The sequence below is a fragment of the Palaemon carinicauda genome, chromosome 6 (assembly GCF_036898095.1).
Source record: "Palaemon carinicauda isolate YSFRI2023 chromosome 6, ASM3689809v2, whole genome shotgun sequence".
Taxonomy (NCBI): domain Eukaryota; kingdom Metazoa; phylum Arthropoda; class Malacostraca; order Decapoda; family Palaemonidae; genus Palaemon; species Palaemon carinicauda.
Window position 1 is genome coordinate 22,381,308 of NC_090730.1, and position 23,139 is coordinate 22,404,446.

General features: G+C 48.8%; 1 protein-coding gene across 4 annotated transcripts in view; it reads left to right on the plus strand.

Moving 5' to 3' along the window:
- The window catches only part of LOC137642498 (uncharacterized), a 297,295-nt gene that overhangs the window by 228,733 nt on the left and 45,423 nt on the right, over positions 1 to 23,139 (plus strand). For all 4 annotated transcript variants that reach the window (XM_068375105.1, XM_068375104.1, XM_068375106.1 and 1 more), the window contains one exon: positions 10,120 to 10,305. In XM_068375105.1, the coding sequence (XP_068231206.1) occupies positions 10,132 to 10,305 (174 nt within the window). In that variant the 5' untranslated portion in view covers positions 10,120 to 10,131. The remainder of the gene's footprint in view (positions 1 to 10,119; positions 10,306 to 23,139) is intronic.

A 23,139-nucleotide genomic window follows, 5' to 3' on the forward strand; every position in this document is an offset into this window, starting at 1 on the left:
CTCCCGAACCGGGGCGTCGCTTCGGCTTCATGCCTGGAGACACTACGCTTCCTCCTCTAGAAGAGACAACCCGCTACAGTCGCGGTACGGAGGTCGCGTCATCTGCGATAGTCATCCACAGGGGTCTCCCAGGCAAAGTGAAGAGTCTAAGGTGGTTGGTGCCGTGGGAGATATACCTCTTCCCGTGAGGCCTCTTCTCCAGCAATAACGGTCTTATTGCCTTTCGGCGGGAGGAAACTCCTTTCCGCTCTCGGCAATGAAGCCTGTCGCTCAGCCTTTCCCTAACCTTCAGGCTTAAAGGAATAACTTTTTCCTGCCCGCTGGATCTATCCTCGCTCATGCGAAGCTACGATCGTCCCTGCCCTAGTCGGAGGAAGACCTCCAACTTGGAGCATGGCTCGGACTTTTAGTCCTTTAAGAGATCTTCTCAAGACCCTTTTACGACAGGCCTCGGATTGTATTCCGCCTTGGGTCTTCTGCTCACTCTGGCCACGGCCAGTGTGTAAGCAATCTTCTTGGTCTCTTACTACTCCCCCCTTTCTAAGGAAGAGGGGAAGGCAACATTCAGGCTCGCTCCTGAGTTGTTGGCTAGACTCAGAATCTGAGGGTCCCGACCCTTCGGTCCGATTCATTCAAGATTTCGAGTCTCCATTCTGTGTCTGATGTCCCAAGACCTTCTCTTTCTTGCCAGTAAGGAATCGAGAGGTTAGCGCTGGGAACAGCTGCAGTTTGGCCTCAGTTGCAGCCGATTTGGGAACACAAGGAGGACATGGGGGGAGAGTCACCAGTATACCTCTTCAGCCCGGACTCAAGGACATTCATCTCGACCTGTCTTCAGACCCTCCCCCGTCATGTTGCCCTACAGCACGATGTTGGATACATCGCAACGTCCCTCGCCTTCGAGTAATACTACTCTGTGACGCAGGTGCTACAAGCTGGAGTCTGGAAGCGTCTGATGACCTTCGCAGCCCGCTTCCTGTAGGGCGTGACCCACAGGAGTCTCAATACGTTTTCTATCGCTCTGTGGTGGCTACACAACAGCTGGTCTAACCTCAGGCTCCTTTTTGGACAGGTAGCAGAAGGTTGAGGGCATTGTTATCAGGTTTTAGTCTGCATGAACGAAAGAAGTATGTCTGGCCCTTACTTCTTTCTTCATCATCCCCTCTACGGGGAAGCAGCATCCTGGTCTCTGCATAGCTGACCTCGAACCTCTGCAGGTAAACCATGCTTCCTTGTGTTCCGAGTATTGAGTCAATACTGTCGCGTCCCCCATACCCTGACGAGGTGGTATTGGGAACGTCCTAACCCAGAGTTCCTTCTGGAACTCCAGGTCAACTGCCTAAGACGGGTCACACTTCTTCCTTCACACACAAGCTTACGTAGGCCACATGGTTCCTTGCGGAGCAAGGAACTTGTGAGGTGCAGGGACTCCTTTTCTCGAGTGCGACTCACTCTGATTCTGAGTCCCCGGGTAAAGCCAAAGCCAGTATGGCTGGGGACTTTCCACCCTTCCTAAGGGATAAGTCACCCTTTGTAAATAGCGTGGTTTGTATTTCGGTTACGGAACAAATGACAAATTCGAAGATAATTTGTATTTTTCCTAACCATACAAACCTTAGCTATTTACACATATTTGCCCGCCAGCCCTGTCCCCCAAGACAAGTCCTACCTCTTAAGTGAAAGTGAGTATTCACCTGTGTGTGAGGGGGAGGAGGGGTAGCTAGCTACCACTCCTCTACCCCCCCCGCTAACTAGCGCGGGGGTAATATACCCTCGTTAAATTCTAATGGCTCGCCACATATTTGCCCGCCAGCCCTGTCCCCCAAGACAAGTCCTACCTCTTAAGTGAAAGTGAGTATTCACCTGTGTGTGAGGGGGAGGAGGGGTAGCTAGCTACCACTCCTCTACCCCCCCGCTAACTAGCGCGGGGGTAATATACCCTCGTTAAATTCTAATGGCTCGCCATTTCAGCTACGCTAAAAGTAATAACCCTTTGTAAATAGCTAAGGTTTGTATGGTTAGGAAAAATACAAATTATCTTCGAATTTGTCATTTTATATTCTAGTAGAGCTTGTCGAAGGGGGATATATTAGGGTAACAACCCTTTTAGAAGATGGTTTGGTTAGGCCTTTTCCACGGAACACAGGTCCAGGACAGTATACCACTTAGGAGTATTTTGTGTTATTGACTAGAAAATTTGATTTATTTTAAATCATTTAATTTATCTTGTGTAGGTGATGCTAGAATACTTTGCATAATTAATGTTCTTGCTCTATAGTGGGACTGTGCAGAGGTAGGTTAGGTCTAACTCCTGTGAATATTTTTCAGTGTTCAGGCATTAGCTGGACGGCATTTTTAATGTGCGAATTGTATACATGCATGTGAGAATGTGCTTTTAAAGGTTTAAAGGCCCCTCATGAATGGCAGATTATTATTATTATTACTAGAGGCAAGGGACAGTGACACTGTCCTATCAAACAATACAATACCCTACAGACTGACCATATATACATATGAACAGCACCCAAGCCTCCTCTCCACCCAAGCTAGGACCAAGGAGAGCCAGGCAATGACTGCTGATGACTCAGCAGATAGACCTATGGGCTCCCCCAACCCCCCCCCATCCTTATCTCACAAGGATGGTGAGGTTTCAGCGACCAAAGGAACTAACGAGCTTAAGCGGGATTCGAACCCCAGTCTGGCATTCACCAGGCAAGGACGCTACCACCCGTATCGGATATAATGTCAAACATGATTTGAATAATAATGATGTCACTGAATGTCTGAAATTTGGCCTAGATATAGTTGAATCCATTCCATTCAATAAATGAAAGGAATCAGGAATGTTATATTGTATACTCCATGAGGTAGCTGGTGAAATCCAATTATATTTTGAATTCGCTTGAAAATATTTTGGTGTTGAACAGGCTGGCTTAAGTTTTTTTTTATAGTTTATATATGAAATATCTGTTTGTTCCAACACAAATACTTACCTCGAACTACTTTCTTAGGAGTTACCTGTAATCTCCTCTCTACCGACCAGAGTTTTGTGTAGTATACCCTATACCCGTTTTCTATGGAGGGCTAACCCGGGAGTGAGAGAACGTGCCCCGAGGGTAGCCTTTGAGCTAGGTCGAGGTCCGCTTGGGTCCCGTGAGTCAGTAAGTTCTCTGGTCGCGACGTGATACCATACTCTCACGTCGCTCTCGTCTCTCTCGACCCTTTGTGTCCGCCTCGTGTGTCCCACGTGGTTACCGCGTGGTATCTTTGTGCTTATCCCTTGTGTTCTTGCGTGTTCACTATGCTTCCTTGTGCTTCCCAAGTGTATCCCTTTGATTCCCTTCGTTCCTGTGCCTTGTGGTTGTGTGCTATGGAGCAGATCCGCCGTTGTCCTGGGCCTAGAGCCGGAAAGTCGTGTGGAGCGTTCCTTTCCAAGCCCAAAGTAGACCCTCACTCCCTTTGCTCTTCCTGTAGGGGCAGGATGTGCTCGCCATCGGACACGTGCATTGAGTGTGTTAGTTGGAGTGAGATACAGTGGGTGCGTTACGGCACTAAGAAGAAGAAGTCGTCGAAACGTTCGCCCAGGAAATCTAGCATCTCTTCGCCGTTACCGTCACCCAGTGGACGGTCCGACGGGGCTTCTGTCTCGACTTCCCCTACCCAGAGTAGGGGACGAGGTAAGTCCGTTGCGGGGAAAGAGCTGAGGGTTCTTCCCCAGGAGTCTAATGTGTGTGAAGTGGGGGTTGCTGGGACTTCTCAGGCTAGTGGGGGGCCTGGTAGTGCTGTGTCGGGGGGTTCTGGAGACTCTGCCCTTGTGCTTGGGGGGCACGTTTCCTCCTCCGACCCCTTGTGGTGTAGTAATGTTGTGCCTGTTTCTTTGCCCGCTTCGTGGGCCTGTGTTTCAGGTTCTTCAGCAGCTGGCGACGCTCAGGGTTAGTTAGACTCGACGGTAAGTGAGTCCTTCGTGTGGAAGCTCCCTAAAACGCCAGGTAGGTCCCCAATGCGGATGGAAGAGGGCCTGGATACCTGGTTCCCTAGTGTAGGGCATCAACCCTCTTTTCCAGCTCCTCTGTCGGCGGTTCCAGAAACCTTCCTACAACCCTCTACCTCTGGTACGCAGCAAGTCGCGAAGCCCTCCGTAGCCCTCGCTTCTGCCCGTCGTGCGGGTGGTACAGTTTCGTCGGGCTCTTCGGATGGTAGGGCTTCGTTCTCTTCAGAAGAGGAAACCAGGAGGAGACATCGGCGCCGGAGGGAGAGGTCCAGGAGCAAGCGTTCCCGCTCAAGATCCCGTTCGAGGTTCAGCAGGAGACAGTCCCGCTCTCCACGGAGGAAGTACAGGAGGAGTAGGTCCCCCGATGGTGATTGGGTCTTCGTTCCCCATAAGTCTGAATTGCAGCGTTCCCCGGACCGGCAGTCCAGGGATTTCTCGCCACGAAGGCCATCCTCCAGACGAAGATATAACCCTCGCAGGGAGAAATGCGAGAAGGCCGCTTCAGGCAGGCGTAAGGCCGCGAAGTTTCCGGTTCACCCCGCCCAGCGGGGGGAACCGTGCTTCCTTACGGGCAGCCTGGCCGAATCAGCACAACTGGTTAGGCCCTCGGACTTTAAGGAACGGTTCCCTCCGTCGGGTCAGCCCACGGGATCCACGTCCTCGTCCCCCAGAGAGAATATACGGACGGTAGTCCTCGCCGGCACGGCGATGCCAGTTCTGACCCCCGAACCTGGTGCGGAGGTTTCCGCCGGGGAAGACCGGTACCACCGCAGGGGAGTGCCTGTTATTCCAGAACCGAAGCGCCCGGTGGGAGTGCCCGGTGACCCGGCTCCTCGGGATCAGGCCGAAGGTTCTGCGGACGGTAGAGAAGGTTCCCCGACTGAGGACTCGGCGTATCGGAAGGTTATTGGCCTGATTCGAAGGCATCATAGAATTGAAGAACCGGTTACAACCGATGAGGACTACTGGAGGTCCAGCCTGACCCGCTTGATGCAGGCGCCCGTCCAACAGAAAACCTCCCTGGCCCTGTCTCTGGCCCGAGATTTCGTCGTGGGACGGGCTCATGTTGATAGAGTTGTGGCAGGCAATGCCGAAGCTCCCAAAACCAAAGCTCATCGAAGTTGCTCCAAGGGCTCAACACACAGAGTAGGGTTTATGTCCCAGAGGGACAACGACCGGGAGCCTGCCCTCGACGTTCTGGGACAGGGTGCCACGGAGGACAGAGCCTCTTCAGCCCCGATTTGTTTTTCGCAGTCGGGGGCTGCGATGATGGAGGAGATGTCGAAAGACTTGGTTCACGTCTCCTCTTGGTTGAACTGGTGGGCTTCCACACTGGTAGGTGTTCAAGCCACATATGACTTGACGGACCCGGAACAGCAAAGCCTCCTGAGGGAACTTATCATCTCCGGGGGCAAGACCCTGAAGTTCCTCACGTATCAGTCCTTTGCCCTGTCAGCGAATTGGGTTCTTCGCAAAAGGGACACTATTCTGGCGAAACTTTCCCGGAAGGTCCCAGACAGGGAAGCGAGGGCCATGAGGAGCCTTCCTGTGTAGGGTGACTCCGTGTTCCCCTTGAAAGAGCTAGAAGAGATCATGGAAAAGGTGGCTAAACGAAAAGAAGTGAACGCTCCCAGGCCTCAACCGGTAAGGAGGCCCCCCTACAAGAGATCAGCCTCAGACGGTCCCTCTACTTCTCAGGCCCCGCCTAACCTGACGAGGAGAGAAGCCCCTTCTTCCTCGTGGGCTTCAGCGCCTCAGTCCCCCCGTAGAGGAGCTCCAGCAGCGTCGGCCTCATTTAGAACGGTATTCTGCCTCCAGGAGAGGCCGTTCAGGCCGCTCCTCCAGGAGGAGGTAGAGTGGGAGGCCCCCTACTCCTGCCCAAGCCTCAGGTTGAGGGATGCCTCAGACTACATTGGCAAGCATGGAAGGCTCACGGAGCAGAGCCCTGGACAGTATCCGTACTGAAGGAAGGGTACAGGCTCCCGTTCTTAACGGAACCTCCACCTTTGATTCCGGCCAGCCTGTCAGAGTGGCTGGCACCCAAGGACCCGTTGAAGAGGGCGGCTCTTCAAGAAGAGGTGTCCACGATGTTGGAAAAGGGCACCATGGAGGAGATCCTGCACCCAGGGCCAGGTTTCTACAGCCGCCTGTTCCTGGTAGAAAAGGCGACGAGGGGGTGGAGACCGGTGATAGACCTGTCAGCTCTCAACAAGTTTGTGCGAAAGACAGATTTCAAAATGGACACTCCGAAGTCAGTCTTGCTGTCCTTGAGGGAGAAAGACTACATGATGACCATAGACCTCAAGGACGCATACTTCCAAATCCCGGTCCATCCCTCAAGTCGGAAGTTTCCCCTGGTGAAATGGGGTACCCAGATCCTGCAATTCAAGACCCTCTGCTTCGGGTTGTTGACAGCTCCCCAGGTATTCACGAGAGTCTTCACGACAGTCTCGGTGTGGGCTCACGAGCGGGGCATTCGCCTCAACCGGTACCTGGACGACTGGTTGCTTCTTTCCTCCTCAGAGGACGTTTTGAAGGAGCAGGGTATAAAACTTCTCCAGTTTTGCAAGGGTCTGGGTATCATGATCAACCCAGAAAAATCAAACCTATCTCCCTCCACCAGAATGACCTATTTGGGGATGACACTGGATTCCCTACTAGTGAAAGCTTTTCCGTCAGAGGAGCGGGTAAGCAATCTTATGAAGATCCTTCTTCCTTTTCTGTCGGGGCAACCCAGGAGGGCGAAGGACTGGCAAAGGCTAATAGGTCGTCTGGTGTCGTTGGAGAAACTGGTTCCCCAGGGAAGACTCAGACTCAGGGCCGTTCAATGGAACCTGAAGAACTTCTGGAACCAACTGGACTCGCCCCAGAAATTAATTCCAGTCCTGCCAAACACAATACCCTCCCTGGAATGGTGGCATTGCCTGTCGAACTCGCTCAAGGGGATGCCCTTCGCGACCGAACCTCCCGAGTTGCTCCTATTCACAGACGCCTCCAACCAGGGATGGGGAGCCCATCTCCTAAACGGGACGGCGAGAGGAACCTGGATGGACGGGGAGAAAGGCCTACACATCAATGTCCTAGAGTTGAAGGCAGTCCAGAAAGCTTGCCTGCACTTCATCGATCTACTAAGGGGAAACACTGTGGCGTTGATGTGCGACAACGCCACAGTGGTAACGTACATAAAGAAGCAGGGAGGCTTAAAATCAAGGGAGTTGTGCGATCTCGCCCTAGAGATCCTAGATTGGGCGGAAGCGAACCAGATAGTGTTATTGGCAAGGTTCATCCCCGGGAAAAAGAACGTCCTAGCCGACGGTCTCAGCAGGATGGGTCAGATAGTAGGAACAGAATGGTCCCTCCTCCCAGAAGTAGCCAGGCTCATCATTCAACGGTGGGGTTCCCCGGTGATGGACCTCTTTGCAACCAAGCTGAACGCACAACTCCCCATGTATTGTTCTCCTGTCCCAGACCCAAAGGCAGCCTTGGAGGATGCCTTTCAGCACAAGTGGGACAACCTAGACGTGTACGCTTTTCCCCCCTTCACGTTGATCAGGCAAGTGCTCAACAGAGTAAGGGCTGCCCGGAACTTAAGGATGACTTTGGTAGCGCCCTGGTGGCCGGAGAGAGAGTGGTTCGCAGACCTAAAAGACCTGACGAGCCATCCTCCGTGGCCACTCCCCGCCAGGTCAGATCTTCTACAACAGCCACACTTTCTCAGGTTCCACGACAACCCACAGTCTCTACGCCTTCACGCCTGGAGACTATCGAGCGCCTCCTGAAGAAGGAAGGATATTCGTCAGGAACGGCTAAGAGGATGTCGCGATACCTGAGAGGGTCGTCGGCAGGGGTCTACCAAGCGAAGTGGGCCTCTTTCACGAAGCGGTGCGCTTCGAAGCGCATAAAACCCCTCAAAGCCTCGGTCCCAGATATCGCAGACTTTCTAGTATATCTCAGGGACGAGATAGGGATGTCAATCCCAGCTATAAAAGGAGTACGAGCAGCCTTGGGTCAAGTCTTCCTTCTGAAGGGCATCGACCTGGGCTCCTCTAGACACATCTCTATGATTGTCAGGAGTTTTGAACAGTCCTGCCCCCCTCAAACTGTTAGGGTGCCTCAGTGGGACTTAGCTAGGGTCCTGAAGATGTTAAGTAGCCCCCCGTTCGAACCAATGAAGGATATTGTAGACAGGGATCTCACTCTCAAGACAGTCTTTTTGTTGGCCTTGGCCTCTGCGAAAAGGGTAGGTGAGATCCATGGGCTGTCTTATGACGTCTCTCATTCGAAGGGGTGGAAAGAGATCTCTTTCAAGTTCGTCCCTTCGTTCGTGGCGAAAACCCAGAACCCAGCAGTCTGGGATCCTAAATTCGAGGGGTTCTCTCTGCCAGCTATTCCTAGGACTGGGAATCCTGAGGATTTGGGGTTATGCCCTGTCCGTGCCATTAGAAAATACCTTGAGAGGACTGCACATCTCCGGCCAGGCATCAAGAGCCTTTTCGTCTCCACAGGTGTTACAAATAAGCAGGTATCGAAGAATACCATATCCTTTTAGTTGAGACAAGTTATTGCCAGGGCCTACAAGGAGGAGGGCCTAGCCTTGCCAGGTACTCCCAAGCCTCATGACATCAGAGGTCTGAGCACTTCCTTAGCCTTTGAGAACATGGCAGTGGGCCAGATCCTTCGAGCGGGCACCTGGGCGAACCAGTCGACCTTTACTGCCCATTACCTCAAGGATTACTCAAGAAGGTCCTTAGACGGGTTCTCCGTTGGGACAGTCATCTCCGCGCTCCAAGTGATTTAACGGTGAAACCCCAGGCACAATCGTGGATAGCAAAACCAGGAGACACAGGTTCGTTCCTTTTTACCCTAATCCCCGTTTCCTATCCCTATCGGAGATAACCACACTTATGTAACCATTGAAGAACACGTCTCTGCAACTTTGTTACTGGACTCAGCATCAGAAGAAGTTTTCAAAGGGTGAGTACTTAGACACTAACGTGAGCTCTTTGTGTAGTTTACCCTACCATCCGTTTTCCCAGTTTTTTTTTTTTTTTAGAACCTAGTTCATATCTAGGCTTCTTGGTGTCCGCTTGCTGGGTCTGAAGGTCAGGAAGTCACTCCCACCTCCTAAAGTGTAAGTCTCATAAGAAAGTAGTTCGAGGTAAGTAGTTGTGTTGGAACAAATAAAAAATTTTAAGTAATTTTTATTTTTCCTAACATACTTACCGAGAACTACTTTCGGGTAATGGCCCTCCCTACCTTCCCCGAGTGCTTTTCTGCCCTTGCAGGGACTTTTTGCAACATCCGAGGAACTTACTGACTCACGGGACCCAAGCGAACCTCGACCTAGCTCAAAGGCTACCCTCGGGGCACGTTCTCTCACTCCCGGGTTAGCCCTCCGTAGAAAATGGGTATAGGGTATCCTACACAAAACTCTGGTCGGTAGAGAGGAGATTACAGGTAACTCCTGAGAAAGTAGTTCTCGGTAAGTATGTTAGAAAAAATAAAAATTACTTAAAATTTTTGATTTTCATGTTAATGTGTTCAAATATTTTATTTTAATTGTTCATTACTTAATTTATTTATTTCTGTATTTATTTTCCTCACTGGGCTATTCTTTCCTGCTAGAGCCCTTGGGCTTATAGCATCCTGCTTTTCCAACTTGGGTTGTAGCTTAGCTAGTAATAATATAATAATAATAATAATTATAAATTTGTCCAATCTTTACAAATTCTACAATTATTTGTCGTAATTGTTTTTTTTTTCAATGAAATATATTTTAATAATTTTTGAAAAATACAGTACTGGTAATTTAATTAAATATACATAAGACCATTATGTTTGAAATATACATAGACAATTTTCTCCTAAGCTGCTGCTACTTTCGATGTTAACTAGTCCCACCATATAGTAGGGTCGGCTGCTTGAGTCAATTTTCTCCATTTATATCTATTCCTTGTATCTTCTTCCCTACCCATATCCCTTCTCACCACATCCACTCCTCCTCCCCATTACTTGCATGTTTTTAGCTAGCTCTCTTTATGAAGGCCTAACGGTGGTAGAGTGATTTTGAGTAAAAACAACTTATCTGTTTGTAATAATAATAATTTGAAATTTTTCCTTATTTACAGCTCTGACACAAGATGGAATCAACAACTGCTCTTTCACTAAGTGATAAAGTTTTGTCGAAGTGTCAGCTTATGAATACAGAGTTTACGTTATTGGATACGCCAGTTGGAGTAAGACTGAAGTGGTCATGCCGTAATGAAAAAAGGAAAGCTGTCAAGATAGCATCCTCTCTTGTTACAAACGCTAAGGTGGGTCTTGAGGGAATAAATTTACAATTTTCTTGAACAATTAGAGTGTGAATACAAAGGTATATTTTTGTCTATCTGTTCCAGTATATTCATATGCTTGTTATAAGGTTACTTTTATGAGACTTTTAAATGAGCGGATAACTGCAATCAGGTCAAGTTAAAGAAGTTGGAAGTGTAAAGGGAATGAAGGAAAAGTTAGTCAAAAACATTTTCACAGGAGGTCAAAGGAGCACCTTAACCCTCTTTTAGTATTCTTTGTTGAATTTCATATGAAACTCATTGCAGCTATGTCCCCAAAGACTGGAGTGGTTCATGCATTTGACTTGGTTTTTGCTCTCCTAGCTGTCCATCATATTTTACATTCCCTTCTATGAATGTGTGTAAATGTAACGCAGCTCTGCCACTGAGTTGTATTCTGATACAAACCGCTCGGGTATTACTATTTTCTATAATTATATTCTTCGTACTCTATTTTCATTAAAGATACAGTAGAGGTTCAGAGGTGTTCATCATAGCCTAATAAAAGAAATTTAATTTGTTCCTACACAAATACAAACCTTTTTCCTTAATTTAGGATATAAATTCAAGCAAAGCTGGAACTCGTTGGTTGAAACTTATAACGAGGTGTTGGTAAAAACCGGTAATTACTGGGCCTTGGCTGTACTTCGCCTTCTTGGGTACACTGAAGAGTCACTTTGATTTCAGTTGCCAAATAACACAGACGTGCTGTCGGCATATCTTCAATCTTGGCTTTTAAAATTTTTTTTCTTTAATTTGGACAAGTCTTGAGACCAGGAGACTCGCCCGTTTCCTTTAACGAAATGGGCGAGTCTTTAAAGTTTCAGATCTTGTTTCCCTTGACGACGCTGTGCTAAGCCTTTGGAATTCCCTGTGGTTACGGGGCTCTCCCTCCAGAGAATGGCTAACCTTAGCACTTGATCCTTCAAAGGGGAATAAAACGTCAGTGTCTCATGACACTGTCAGTGGGTCTAAATTTGACCGGCCAGCTAATGTTCCGCCCTTGAGTCAGTATTGCTCGTTTGTCCAACCCCCTAAAAAATTTGACGAAGAAGATGGCATTGGGTGTGGACTCTGTATCATCATTTACTGATGAACACACTGCTTTGCATTCAACCTTCCCTGATTAGATCTGAGAATCCTGCCTCACCAGACCTAGTCTGTACTCACTGTGCTCCTGATACGTACACCCTTAGGGCACAAACAGCATTACAGAGCTCCATCTCACTTGCTTGCCATCAATGGCCTCTCTCATTTTTAATTTTGCAGTAATTCATCTAACTTAGAGTATTCACATGTTTTGTGCTCCTATTTATTTGTGCACAAGTTCACTCACCAGTTGGCACATGAGCTTATGATCATAAATACTTCCCCAAGCAGCACGCACGCATCAGATTTATATGTTACACCTCTTCACATTTAAGTTCACCCTACTGAGGTGTGCCATCTCTAGTTAGGGAACCCTTTACTGTTTGCATTCCCCCCTTTTAGAAAGCTATGCTCATTTGATAAGAGGTCACATTTGACCTCTAGTAAGGCAAGAAACTTTATGATTCCTTGTATGCCATTGAATTTCGCGAGGCAAGAAAGCATTCCTTTCCCAAAGATACTTATCGGTATGTGATACAAGTGCTTACACACCAGCTACCTGACGTCTCTCACAAAAATGAATGTGCACAGTACCAGCAGGAGTAAGGGCCATATTGTTATCTTCCTTTCATGCTAAAGTATCCTCTAGCTTTCAGGAAAGTGGGGGAAAAGATGCATAGTAAAAGTTGGTCCCTTGAAAACAGACTTGTTCCATAACTGGAATACAAACCATGCTATTTATTAGGGGTATTACTTTAGGCGTGGCTGAAATGACGAGCTATTAAAATTTAGCGAGGGTTAACTACCCGCACCGCTAGTTAGGGGGTTAGCTTGCTACCGCTCCCACTCACACACCTGTGATTTAGCTCACTTTACTTTTGGGTCTGATGGTGAACGGACGTTGCCACTCTTCATCCTTTGCGTTTATTGGACTACCATTAATCCGTTTTTGCGTTTTCTTTTTCTATTGTGTGTTTGTGTGTTGACTTCTGCAAGCATGCGCACCTGCCCTGGACTCACTGGCCGGCCCTGCGGAACTTATATGTCGGTGGTGGAGACCGACCCCACACCCTTTGTCCTGCCTGCAGAGGTAAGTGGTGTGATTTTAACAACAAGTGTATTGATTGTCGGGAGTGGTCTACCTCCCTGTGGGAGAGGTTTGGGCAACGGCGGAAGAAGTCTAAAACGGGATATTTCTCCTTCGAAGGTTTCTTCAAAAGGGGAAAAACCCAAGGCCTCTTCTTCCGTCTCCCGACCCTCCTCCGAAGCTCCTACTCGTTTGGTAAGAGACCGCCAAGTAGTAGCGTAGACCAATTTAATATCGGCCAACCCCGGTCCTCGAGAGATGGTGTTGCTTCCCTTAGCGAAGCGCCCCCACCTCTCCCCGCGGGTGAGGCCTTGTCAATGACTTCTTTGTTTCACGTTTGGTCGTCCTTGGGGCTCCCGGGTCCGCCCTCCAAGGACTCATTGCTGCAACTCATCCACCGGGGTGCTAGTGTGCAGCAATCATCATCGCCTTCGGAGGTAGATCCTCTGGCTCTTGGTGACGTTGTGGTGTCAGAGGTGTCGCCTGTGATCTCGACCAACTCCCCTGCTCCTCCAGACTCTCCAGCGGTTGCTACCGACTTAGTTTCCCCCATTCCTGATCGTCTTTCGAGGGAGAAACTTAGTCTGGCGTCTGTCTCCTGCGAGTGTTTCTCTCCCTCGGGGAAGTTCACTCACAGAGACTCCTCTTTGGAGGACTGCTGCGCCTCACGGTCAGCTTGCTGATCCAACAGCCCCTAGAGGGCGTCTTCGCCGTAAAGCTTGCCCCCTACTTTGCCTTGGAAGTCTCTCTTTACCATCAGTGAAAAGGCACCTCTTCGGCACTTCTGCTTCGTCGTCATAGCCGCCACCCGCAGAGGAATCTCCGCTGCAATCGTCTTTTGGCCCTCGACCTGTGACCGTGCCTGGACCTGCTTCCTACAACTCTGCTACTAGTCCTCCGATTTCGGTCCTATACCTCTCTGCAGATCGTTCGCGATCTCCATCGGTGGATGTTTGTCCTTCCAAAGAGCACATCACGGTTCCTGAGCTACCTGCCAGCTGACCTGCCGACCTTCCGACCTTCCATCGCCTTTCATGTTCCGGTACAGCCTCTTGAGGCCCTACCAAAGTGCGCAGCTACGCGCCGCCGCCCTTCAGCTCTCCAGCTCCCAGCAGTGCACCGGCGCTCACCAGCATCCCGTCAAAACCAGATTGCTCGTCACCGCTCTACAACGCTTCGGCGCGCTCCTTCACCTGCTCACCAGCGCGCCAACGATCACCAGCGCAACAGAGTCCACTGAAACTGCGCACACACGCGCAACTTCGGTCTCCTGCTCGGCAACCTCTCCTGCGTACCAGCACTCTCCCACGCGCCAGCACTCTCTTGTGCCCCATCACTCGCCTACGCGCACGCCATCACTCGCCTGCGTGTACGTACCAGATCACGCCTGCACGCTCACCCACGCGCCAGCACACTCTCGCGCGCGCTCGCCAACTCTCTCCTACTCGCTAGTACTGTATTCTTCTGCGCACCAGCGCTCTCCTACGCACCATCACTCCCCCGCGCGCATGCACCATCACTCGCCTACGCGCACTTTATCACTCCCCCGCGCCTATGCTCCATATCTCTCCTGCGTGCCAGATCTCGCCTGAACGCTCACCCACTACCAGCATTCTTCCTCGCGCCAGCACTCTTCCCCACGTGCCAACACTCTCCCATGCTCCAGCACACTCCCACGCGCGCTCGCCAACTCTCTCCTACGTGCAGCGCTCCCCTACGCGCATTGCTCCTCTACGTGCCAGCACTCTCCTGCTCGCCAGATCTCTCCCACGCGCACGCACCAGGTCACACGCACCCGCCCACCAACACTCGCCAGCGCGCCAGCTCTCGCCCGCGCGCTACCACTCGTTTGTGTGCAAGCCAGCTCTCGCCCACGCGCCTGCTCTCACCTGTGTGCCAGCTTTCGCCTGGGCGCCAGTTCTCACCTGCACGCCAGCACTCTCCCGCGCGTCAGCTCTCACCTGCACGTGCACAGGAACTCCACACGAGCAGGTCACCATCGCTTCACTCCCCTCCCCGCAAACGCCTTTCAGTGCGCCCATCGGTAAAAGGGGAACAGGCTTCTGCAGTGCTTCAGGATCCCAAGACTGCCTTCTTCTAAGGTGGACCCACCTATAACAGAAACTCCTTGCAGGGAACCTTCGGTACCTTTTTCTTCAGGGGATCTGTCTGCCAGTGTATTGGTCAGTCGGCAGCCATGGTTAAGTGCCTTAGTCAGAGCAGTAGCACAGGCCGTCAATCCTGCCCTGTCTGGCCGCTCGTCTGAGCAGCCCATAGCTCCAGACTCTTGGCACAGAACCATAGCTTCTTCCACCCCCCTGAAGAGGAAAAGAAGAGTCTCTGACGCGGTCACTCCCTCGAGGGTAAAGCTGACTCCGGTTAGGCCATCAAGGGTAGTTCCTCCTGCATCTTCCCTTGGATACTCTCCCACCTCACCTTTGCCATGGAGTCGCATGAGGAAAAGACCTCCTCCCTTCCACCTTCGGAGGAAGCCTCCCCTCACGCAGAGAGTTCTCTACCATTATCGGAGATCAGGTGGGACACGACATCTCGGCCTTCGATGTTGGAGTCCTATCTCCTTCCTTGGAGGGAGCCCAAAGACTCCAAGACCCTGCCAAAGTCCTCTACTAGGACTACCAAAACGGAGACAGCCAGCTTCTCGAGGGATGTCCGCGACCCATCCCGGGAAGAGCTCTCGGGGATGGAAGATGGAGACTTCGCTGCAACTCCGTCGGAAGGAGAGCAAAAAGACCATGCATTCTGGCAAGTTCTGACTCTTATAAGGGTTCTTGATGGGTTTACCGATCCAGAGATACCCCAACGTGATTGCAAGAACACGGTCTTAGACCGTGTCTTTGGCACTCAGAAACCTTCAAAGACCAGTGCACCTCTGCCCTGGTCTCAAGGGTTGAAGGGTGCCAGGGCTAAGATCACCCTACAGCTCTCTGAGTATGCCTCCTCCCATCATTCCGGCGCTACCAGCAAGCTCCTCCCACCTCCTTGTGTCCAACAGAGGAGGTATTTCGAGATCCTGGAGGAGCCTTGTGCATCTCTTCTTCTCCACCATTCCGTGGTCTCTTTCTCGGCGACTGAGATCCTTAATCAGGAGAAGGTCACGAAGTATGCTATGCAAGCTACTTCATGGCTTGATATCTGGTTAGGGACCTTGGGAATCCTGGTACGAACTGAGGATTTCTTCAAGGAACGTACCAGGAAAGTAATGGAGACTTTCCTTATCTCAGGCACTCGCACGATTGAGTTTCTCGCCCACCAAGTTTTGAACTTGTGGGCAAATACCATCTTGAAACGTCGGGACGCGGTGTCTGAGAGATTCCATCAGCAAGTCCCTAACGTGGAGATAGCTAGACTCAGACATTTCTCTCTAGAGGGAGCCCATCTGTTTGAGCCTAAGGACGTGGAACATGCCGCTGAGAGATGGAGGAAGTCCCATCAGGACTCCCTCCTCCATAGGGCTTAGACTTCCAAGCCCTATAATCCACAGCTACTCAGCAGTCCCGTCCAGCCAAGACCACGACGACCAAGACAGCAGCGAAGACAATGGTGTCTAAGAAGCCCTTTCCTGCCAAGGACAGAAAAGGCACTAAGTCCTCCAGGGGAGGGAAAAATCTTAGAGGGAGCAGCCGAGGCCGCAAACGCTAGGATAGGCACTCCCCCCTGCTTGTCCACCAGTAGGAGGATGCCTACAAAGTTGCTCGGAGAGGTGGAAGCAACTCGGGGCCGAACCCTGGACAATCTCTTTGATTCGTTTAGGATATCACGTCCCGTTCATAACTGTTTTCCCTCCCATGACCAGGAATCCAGTGCCAATAGACTCCTTTGCCATGGGATCAGCAAAGGGGCCGGCCCTTCGGGCAGAAGTCCAGACCCTTTTGAAGAAGGGCGCTCTCCTGGAGGTCCTCAACAAGTCCCCAGGCTTCTTCAGTCGACTCTTTCTTGTAAGAAAGGCGTCTGGAGGCTGGAGACCAGTCATCGACCTCTCAGCCTTAAACAAGTTTTTCAAACAAACACCTCTTAGCATGGAGACTGCAGATACGGTCAGACTAGCGGTAAGACCACAGGACTTCATGTGTACACTGGACCTAAAGGACGCGTACTTCCAGATCCCAGTCCATCCATATTCAAGGAAGTACTTGAGATTCAGCCTAGACAACAGGAAATACCAGTTCAAGGTGCTGTGCTTCGGTTTTTCCACAGCACCTCAAGTTTTCACCAGAGTGTTTGCCCTAGTGTCATCTTGGGCACACAGGATGCTCATCCGTCTCCGCTATCTGGATGACTGGCTAATCCTAGAAGACTCTGTGTCAACCCTTCTTCAACACCGAGACAAACTTCTGAGACTTTGCCAAGATTCTGGGGATCATGGTAAATCTCGAGAAGTCATCCCTGCTTCCTACACAGAGTGGTATACCTAGGCATGATAATAGACACCAATCTCCACAAAGCCTTCCCATCAGATGACAGAATAGCAAGGCTGAGGAAGGTTGCAAGACCTTTCCCCAGACGAGAAGAACTTCTAGCCCAGACGTGGTTACGTCTTCTCGGTCACCTTTCATCACTGGCCCGTCTAGTTCCCAATGGTCGCCTCAGGATGAGATCCCTCCAATGGCGAATCAAGTCCCAGTGGAATCAGACTCCCAATTCTCCGGACATCCGGATCCCCATGGGATCAGCGGAACTGACGGAACTCGAGTGGTGGGTGGCAGACGAGAATCTACGAAAGGGAGTGGATCTTCTCCCCCCCCCATATTTGATGCTGTTCTCAGACGCTTCAAAAAAAGGGGTGGGGGCCCCACCTGCTGCACCACACGACCTCAGGCCTCTAGTCAGAGTCAGAAGAGTACTTCCACATAAATCTCCTAGAGATGAAGGCAGCTTTCTGGCCCTTCAATAGTTCCAACAGTTCCTGGCGGGCCACTCAGTGGTGGTGATGAGCGACAACACCACTGTAGTGGCTTGCATCAACAAGCAAGGAGGTACTTTTTCGCAGCACCTATCCCATCTAGTAGTAGAGATACAGTGAACCCTCGTTTATCGCGGTAGATAGGTTCCAGACCCGGCCGCGATAGGTGAAAATCCGTGAAGTAGTGACACTATATTTACCTATTTGTTTAACATGTATATTCAGACTTTTAAAACCTTCCCTTGTACGTAGTACTGTTAACAAACTACCCTTTAATGTACAGAACACTTAATGCATGTACTACAGTACCCTAAACTAAAACAGGCACAAATATTAAAGGCAATTTTATATCATGCGTTTCCTAAACACGCTAAAAAGCACGATAAAAAATGGCAACCAATGTTTTGTTTACGTTCATCTCTGATCATAATGAAGAAACAAACTCATTTAGTGTACACATATATGTATAGGTTAGTTTTTGCATCGATTATATTAATTATACAGTATGTTGATTTTGTTATTACCAATGTTTTACTTAATTTTTCTTAGGACTTCCAAATGAAATGTTTTTCTTTATGACGCCGTCGTTTCAGGCGGCGTCATAAAGAAAAACATTTCATTTGTACGATCAGTAAACAACCACGCTCAGAACAAACAAGGCATTTAACGCGCATGATGAAAGTGATAAATAATGATATTTACAGTAAAAGCATTTACAAAATATGTTATTACAAATATAATTTACCATATCTATATAAAATCATACAGTACATACTGTACGTAGCAAAGCAGGAAAACAATTTGAGAGAGAGAGAGAGAGAGAGAGAGAGAGAGAGAGAGAGAGAGAGAGAGAGAGAGAGAGAGAGAGAGAGAGAGAGAAAGAGAGAGAGAGAGAGAGAGAGAGATTTTTTTACGTACGTAAATGTAAATTTTAAACAAAAAAAATATGATAGGTTACAACATGGAGACTTTTAAAACCTTCCCTTTAACTTAATGCATACAGTACTAAACTATAAAACAGGCACAAATATTAAAATGTTGGAATATTAAAGTAAAAGATAAAGATTGTTACTGTACTCACCACGAAAGAAGTTCAAGAAAAACTTGAATGATGATGGCGATGAATTTGCTGCACAGTAGAAATGATGATGATGAAGCTGATGATGTCTTCTACTGTGTAGCCAATGATAGTATTTTACGTCTCTTGAGACGGAGGTGTTTATTCCTAGGACACCTCTTCAACTTCTTCAATTTCTTCCGAAGGCGTAGTAGCAGGAGGAACTGGCTCTTTTTTGCGAGGCTGGAAGAACATTGTGATCGGAAGTTGTTGCCGCTGCTTCTTTTTTTGCTCTAAGAGCATCCTGTAGGGAGTCATGATGTCATCGACCTTGTTGGAGAATTGCATAGAACGAACCATATCCTCGTCCCACTCTTGCAACATTTCTTTTACCTCCTTTATATGGTTGCAGACCTTGCAAGCCGTTCTAGTGTTAAGCCCGTTTCTTCGACATTTTCTTGGGTCTCTTCCTGAGTTTCACTCTCTTATTCACTTGCCGATTTCGTCAGGTCTTCTAGGTCTGCGTCAGTTAGGGGCTGGGAATGGCAGTCCAACAACTCGTCGACGTCTTCAGTCGTCATGTCGCCAAACCCGTCACCTCCAATTATGGCAGCCAACTGTACAGATTTCCGTATTGCAGAGTGTTGAATCTCAGCAGGTGTAAATCCCTCGTCGTCGTAAACAATCTCGGGCCACAACTTCTTCCAGCTCGCATTCACGGTTGCAGGTTTCATCTCTTGCAGTGCCTTCTGAATATTCTTCAGGCACGTGGCTATGGTGTACTGCCGCCAGTACTCCTTCAAATTAAAATCTTCATCCTCATCCTCTTGGGCAGCATCCACACACGCAACGAGGTCCGCCAAGGTATTCTTCGTGTAGAGGGCCTTTAACGCCCCGATAACCTACTGGTCCATCGGTTGAAATAATGACGTGGTGTTGGGTGGCAGGAACTCAACCTGAACGCCCTCACGCGACAGGTCAGTTGCGTGTCCACCAGCGTTATCCATAAGGAGAAGGATCTTGAATGGCAAGCCCTTCTCTACGAGATATTCATTGACTTGCGGGATGAAACACTGGTGGAACCAGTTGGAGGTCAGCATCTTTGTAATCCATGCTTTTGGATTATGCATCTAGTACACGGGAAGGAGATTCTTATTCTTATTTTTCAAAGCGCGAGGATTTTTTGACTTATAAATAAGCCCCGGCTTTAGCAAAAATCCAGCAGCATTGCCACACATCACGAGGGTAACGCGATCCTTGAATGCTTTAAAGCCAGAGGCTTTGGCTTCCTCTTTGAACAGGAAAGTTTGCGACGGCATTCTCTTCCAAAACAAGCCGGTCTCATCCATATTAAAGACTTGTTCCGTTTGTATCCACCTTCGGCGATAATATTCTTGAACGTCTGGTTCACGTAAGTTTCAGCAGCGGCAGTGTCAGCCGAAGCAGCCTCGCCATGCAGGGAAACGCTTTTCAGGGCGAAGCGTTTCTGAAACTTCGCGAACCATCCTTTGCTGGCGGAAAAACGTTGTTTCTGACGCTGGGAATCAGTGGATGTCCCTGGTTGAGGTTCATCTGCATCATCATCATCTTCAGCATGGTTGCCGTCGTCGTCTTGAGGTTCCTTTGCAGCAAAATTCTCATACAAGCTCAAAGCCTTTGTTCGGATGGTGTTCGTATCCAAGGCTATGTTCTTCTTCCGGCAGTCGGCAATCCACACAGCTAAAGCACCTTCCATGCGTACGATCGTTTTATTTCGCGTGGTAACGACTCGCTTTGCTGATCTGCTAAAGGTGATTGCAGCCGTCTTTCTAATGTTCGCCTCGTCCTTCTTGATATAGCGAACGGTGGATTCGTTGATTCCAAAATGGCGCGCTGCGGCCGCGTAACTTCTACCCTCTTTCAACATATCGAGAAGCGTCACCTTCTCAGCAATCGTCATCATCCTTCGGTGGCGTTTAGGCTCACTACCAGCCTTAGTAGAAGCAGAACGCTTGGGAGGCATTGTACAGTAGGGTTTAACAGGAAGTTCAACAAAAAGTTCAACTTAAAACAGTCACGCACAGCACAGATTAAAGTTCACAAACTTAAGAACGTCTACTCAGCGATACAGCGTAAGAGAAAGTGGCCGCCGCGAGAACCTAGATGCTGCGGGTTGGAGATGCGGGCAAAACACCAATCACAGACTATATAACAAAACTTGAGTTCTGATTCATCATATATCAGCGCTTGAACCAATCACAACCCGTCTTATATGATGCGTAGGTTACCAACTCAAAAGTACAAGATACCCCGCGTATACTGTACGTACAGTATTAATAATAATAATAATAAATAATGATAATAATACAGTATTAATAATAATAATAATGATAATAATAATAACAATAATAATTTTATTAACAACAACAACAATAATAATAATAATAATAACAATAATAATAATAGCTTTACGTATGCTATTTTATGCTTTTGTTGTAGGATGTGTGTCTCTCTCTCTCTCTCTCTCGTACGCTTATTCGAAATGTGATTTTTGCAACAAAGAATATTATTGGATGCAGTACTACGTACGTATACATACAAAAGATTCATGGAAAAGAAGCACATCCATTACATTTGTAGTACAGTAGTAGCCATCAGCAGCCTTACACCATTCTAATATGGTATGACTGCATCTGATTTGCGTTTCATGTTCGATTTAATTTTACTACGTACTGTATACAGTACTGAATTATCGTATGATCACATTCTCTTTTCGTGTTTTATTTCTTTCTGTGCTGAATTATATATCATATGTAATGCAATGAACAATCAGTAAGAGCAGATATTACTAATCATAGTATTAATGGAATTACAGGTAACGAAATATCGTATTTGGGGTCTTCAGATATCGCGGTATTTTCGAAATTTCCGGAAAATCCGCGATATGTATATATATATGGATTATGGAAAAAACCTGCGAAGTGGTGAATCCGCGATAGTCGAACCGCGAAGTAGCGAGGGTTCACTGTACTGAGATTGTCTAAGATCGACTCGATACCACTATTGGCACGCGTCATTCTGGGCAAAAGGAATGTGCTCGCCGACAACTTGAGCAGAGCATCTCAGATAGTGAGTACCGAGTGGTCTTTGGATCATCTAGTAGCCAACAAAGTCTTGACCTTGTGGGGTTCTTCAACAGAAGACCTCTTCGCAATGGGCCTGAAGTTCAGGCTCCCGTTGTATTGTTCCCCAGTCCCAGACCCCAAGGCTCTCTGGCTAGATGCATTCCAACAACGGCGGGACAACTTCGAGGTTTACGCCTTTCCCCTATTCTGTCTGATGAGGAGGGTACTCAACAAAATTAGAACGTCGGTCAATCTTTCAATGACCCTCATAGCTCCGCTATGGCATCACGCAGAATGGTTTCCGGACCTTCTGCAACTCCTAACGGAGCCCCCCAAAAAACTCCCTCCCCGATACGATCTACTCAAACAACCTCATATTCCACAAAGCCGTAGCTTCGCTACAACTTCATGCCTGGAGACTATCCAGCATCTCCTCTCTCAGAGAGGATTTTCGCAACAAGTTGCAATCAGGATGTCTGGACACCTGCAAAACTCATCAGCAGCAGTCTACCAGGCAAAGTGGAAAGTCTTCTGTGGTTGTTGTCTTAGAAGGGGCATCTCTCCTCTCGATGCTAATATTCCAGCAAAAGCGGAGTTCCTCGTATATATGCGTGAAGAAATGCGCCTGTTAGTCTCGGCGGTAAAAAGCTATCGCTCAGCCTTAAGCCTCGCCTTTAGACTAAAAGAAATGGACATTTCTTCATCGCTAGAACTTTCCTTACTCATACGGAGTTATGAACTTACCTGTCCTCAGTCTGAAGTGAGACCTCCCCCATGGAACGTGGTTCAAGTTCTTAGGTCTCTTAAGAAAGAGACCTCCCAATGGACCATTACGCCAGGCAACAGATCGCCATCTAACTTGGAAGACGGTGTTCCTGCTAGCTTTGGTTTCGGCCAAACGAGTCGGTGAACTTCATGGTCTCTCATATGACATCGCCCATTCAAGGGGATGGGGAGAGGTAATGTTCTGCTTCGTCCCAGAGTTTATTGCTAAGACTCAGAACCTGGGAGTAGTGGATCCACGATTTGACTCCTTCCGGATTTCTAGTCTTCGTTCTGTAACAGATGGCCCTGATCATCTCTTTCTCAGCCCTGTGAGGATTTTGAGGCTGTTCCTTAAAAGCTGCAGTCCGTCCTCGTGTGCCTGCATTTTCGTCAGCGCAGGAAGGACCAAGAGGAGGATCACCAAGAATACAATCTCATTATGGATTCGCAAGGTCATAGACCATGCACTGAATCCAGACCCCCCTCCTTCACCTCGCCCCAGATCTCATGATGTCAGGGGCGTAGCTACGTTCCTGGCATTCAAGAGAAACTTCTCAGTGATGCAGGTTCTTCAGGCTGGGGTGTGGAAACGTCAAACTACGTTCACATCCCACTGCCTGCAAGACGTGACCTACAGGAGACTCGATACGTTTTCTATCTATCCTGTGGTGGCTGCACAACAGCTGGTTTAATACCTCATGCTCCTTATTGGACAAGTAACAGAAGGTTGAGGGCACTGTTACCCAGTTTTAGTCTGCGTGAATGAAGAAGTTTGACTGGCTCTTATTCTTTT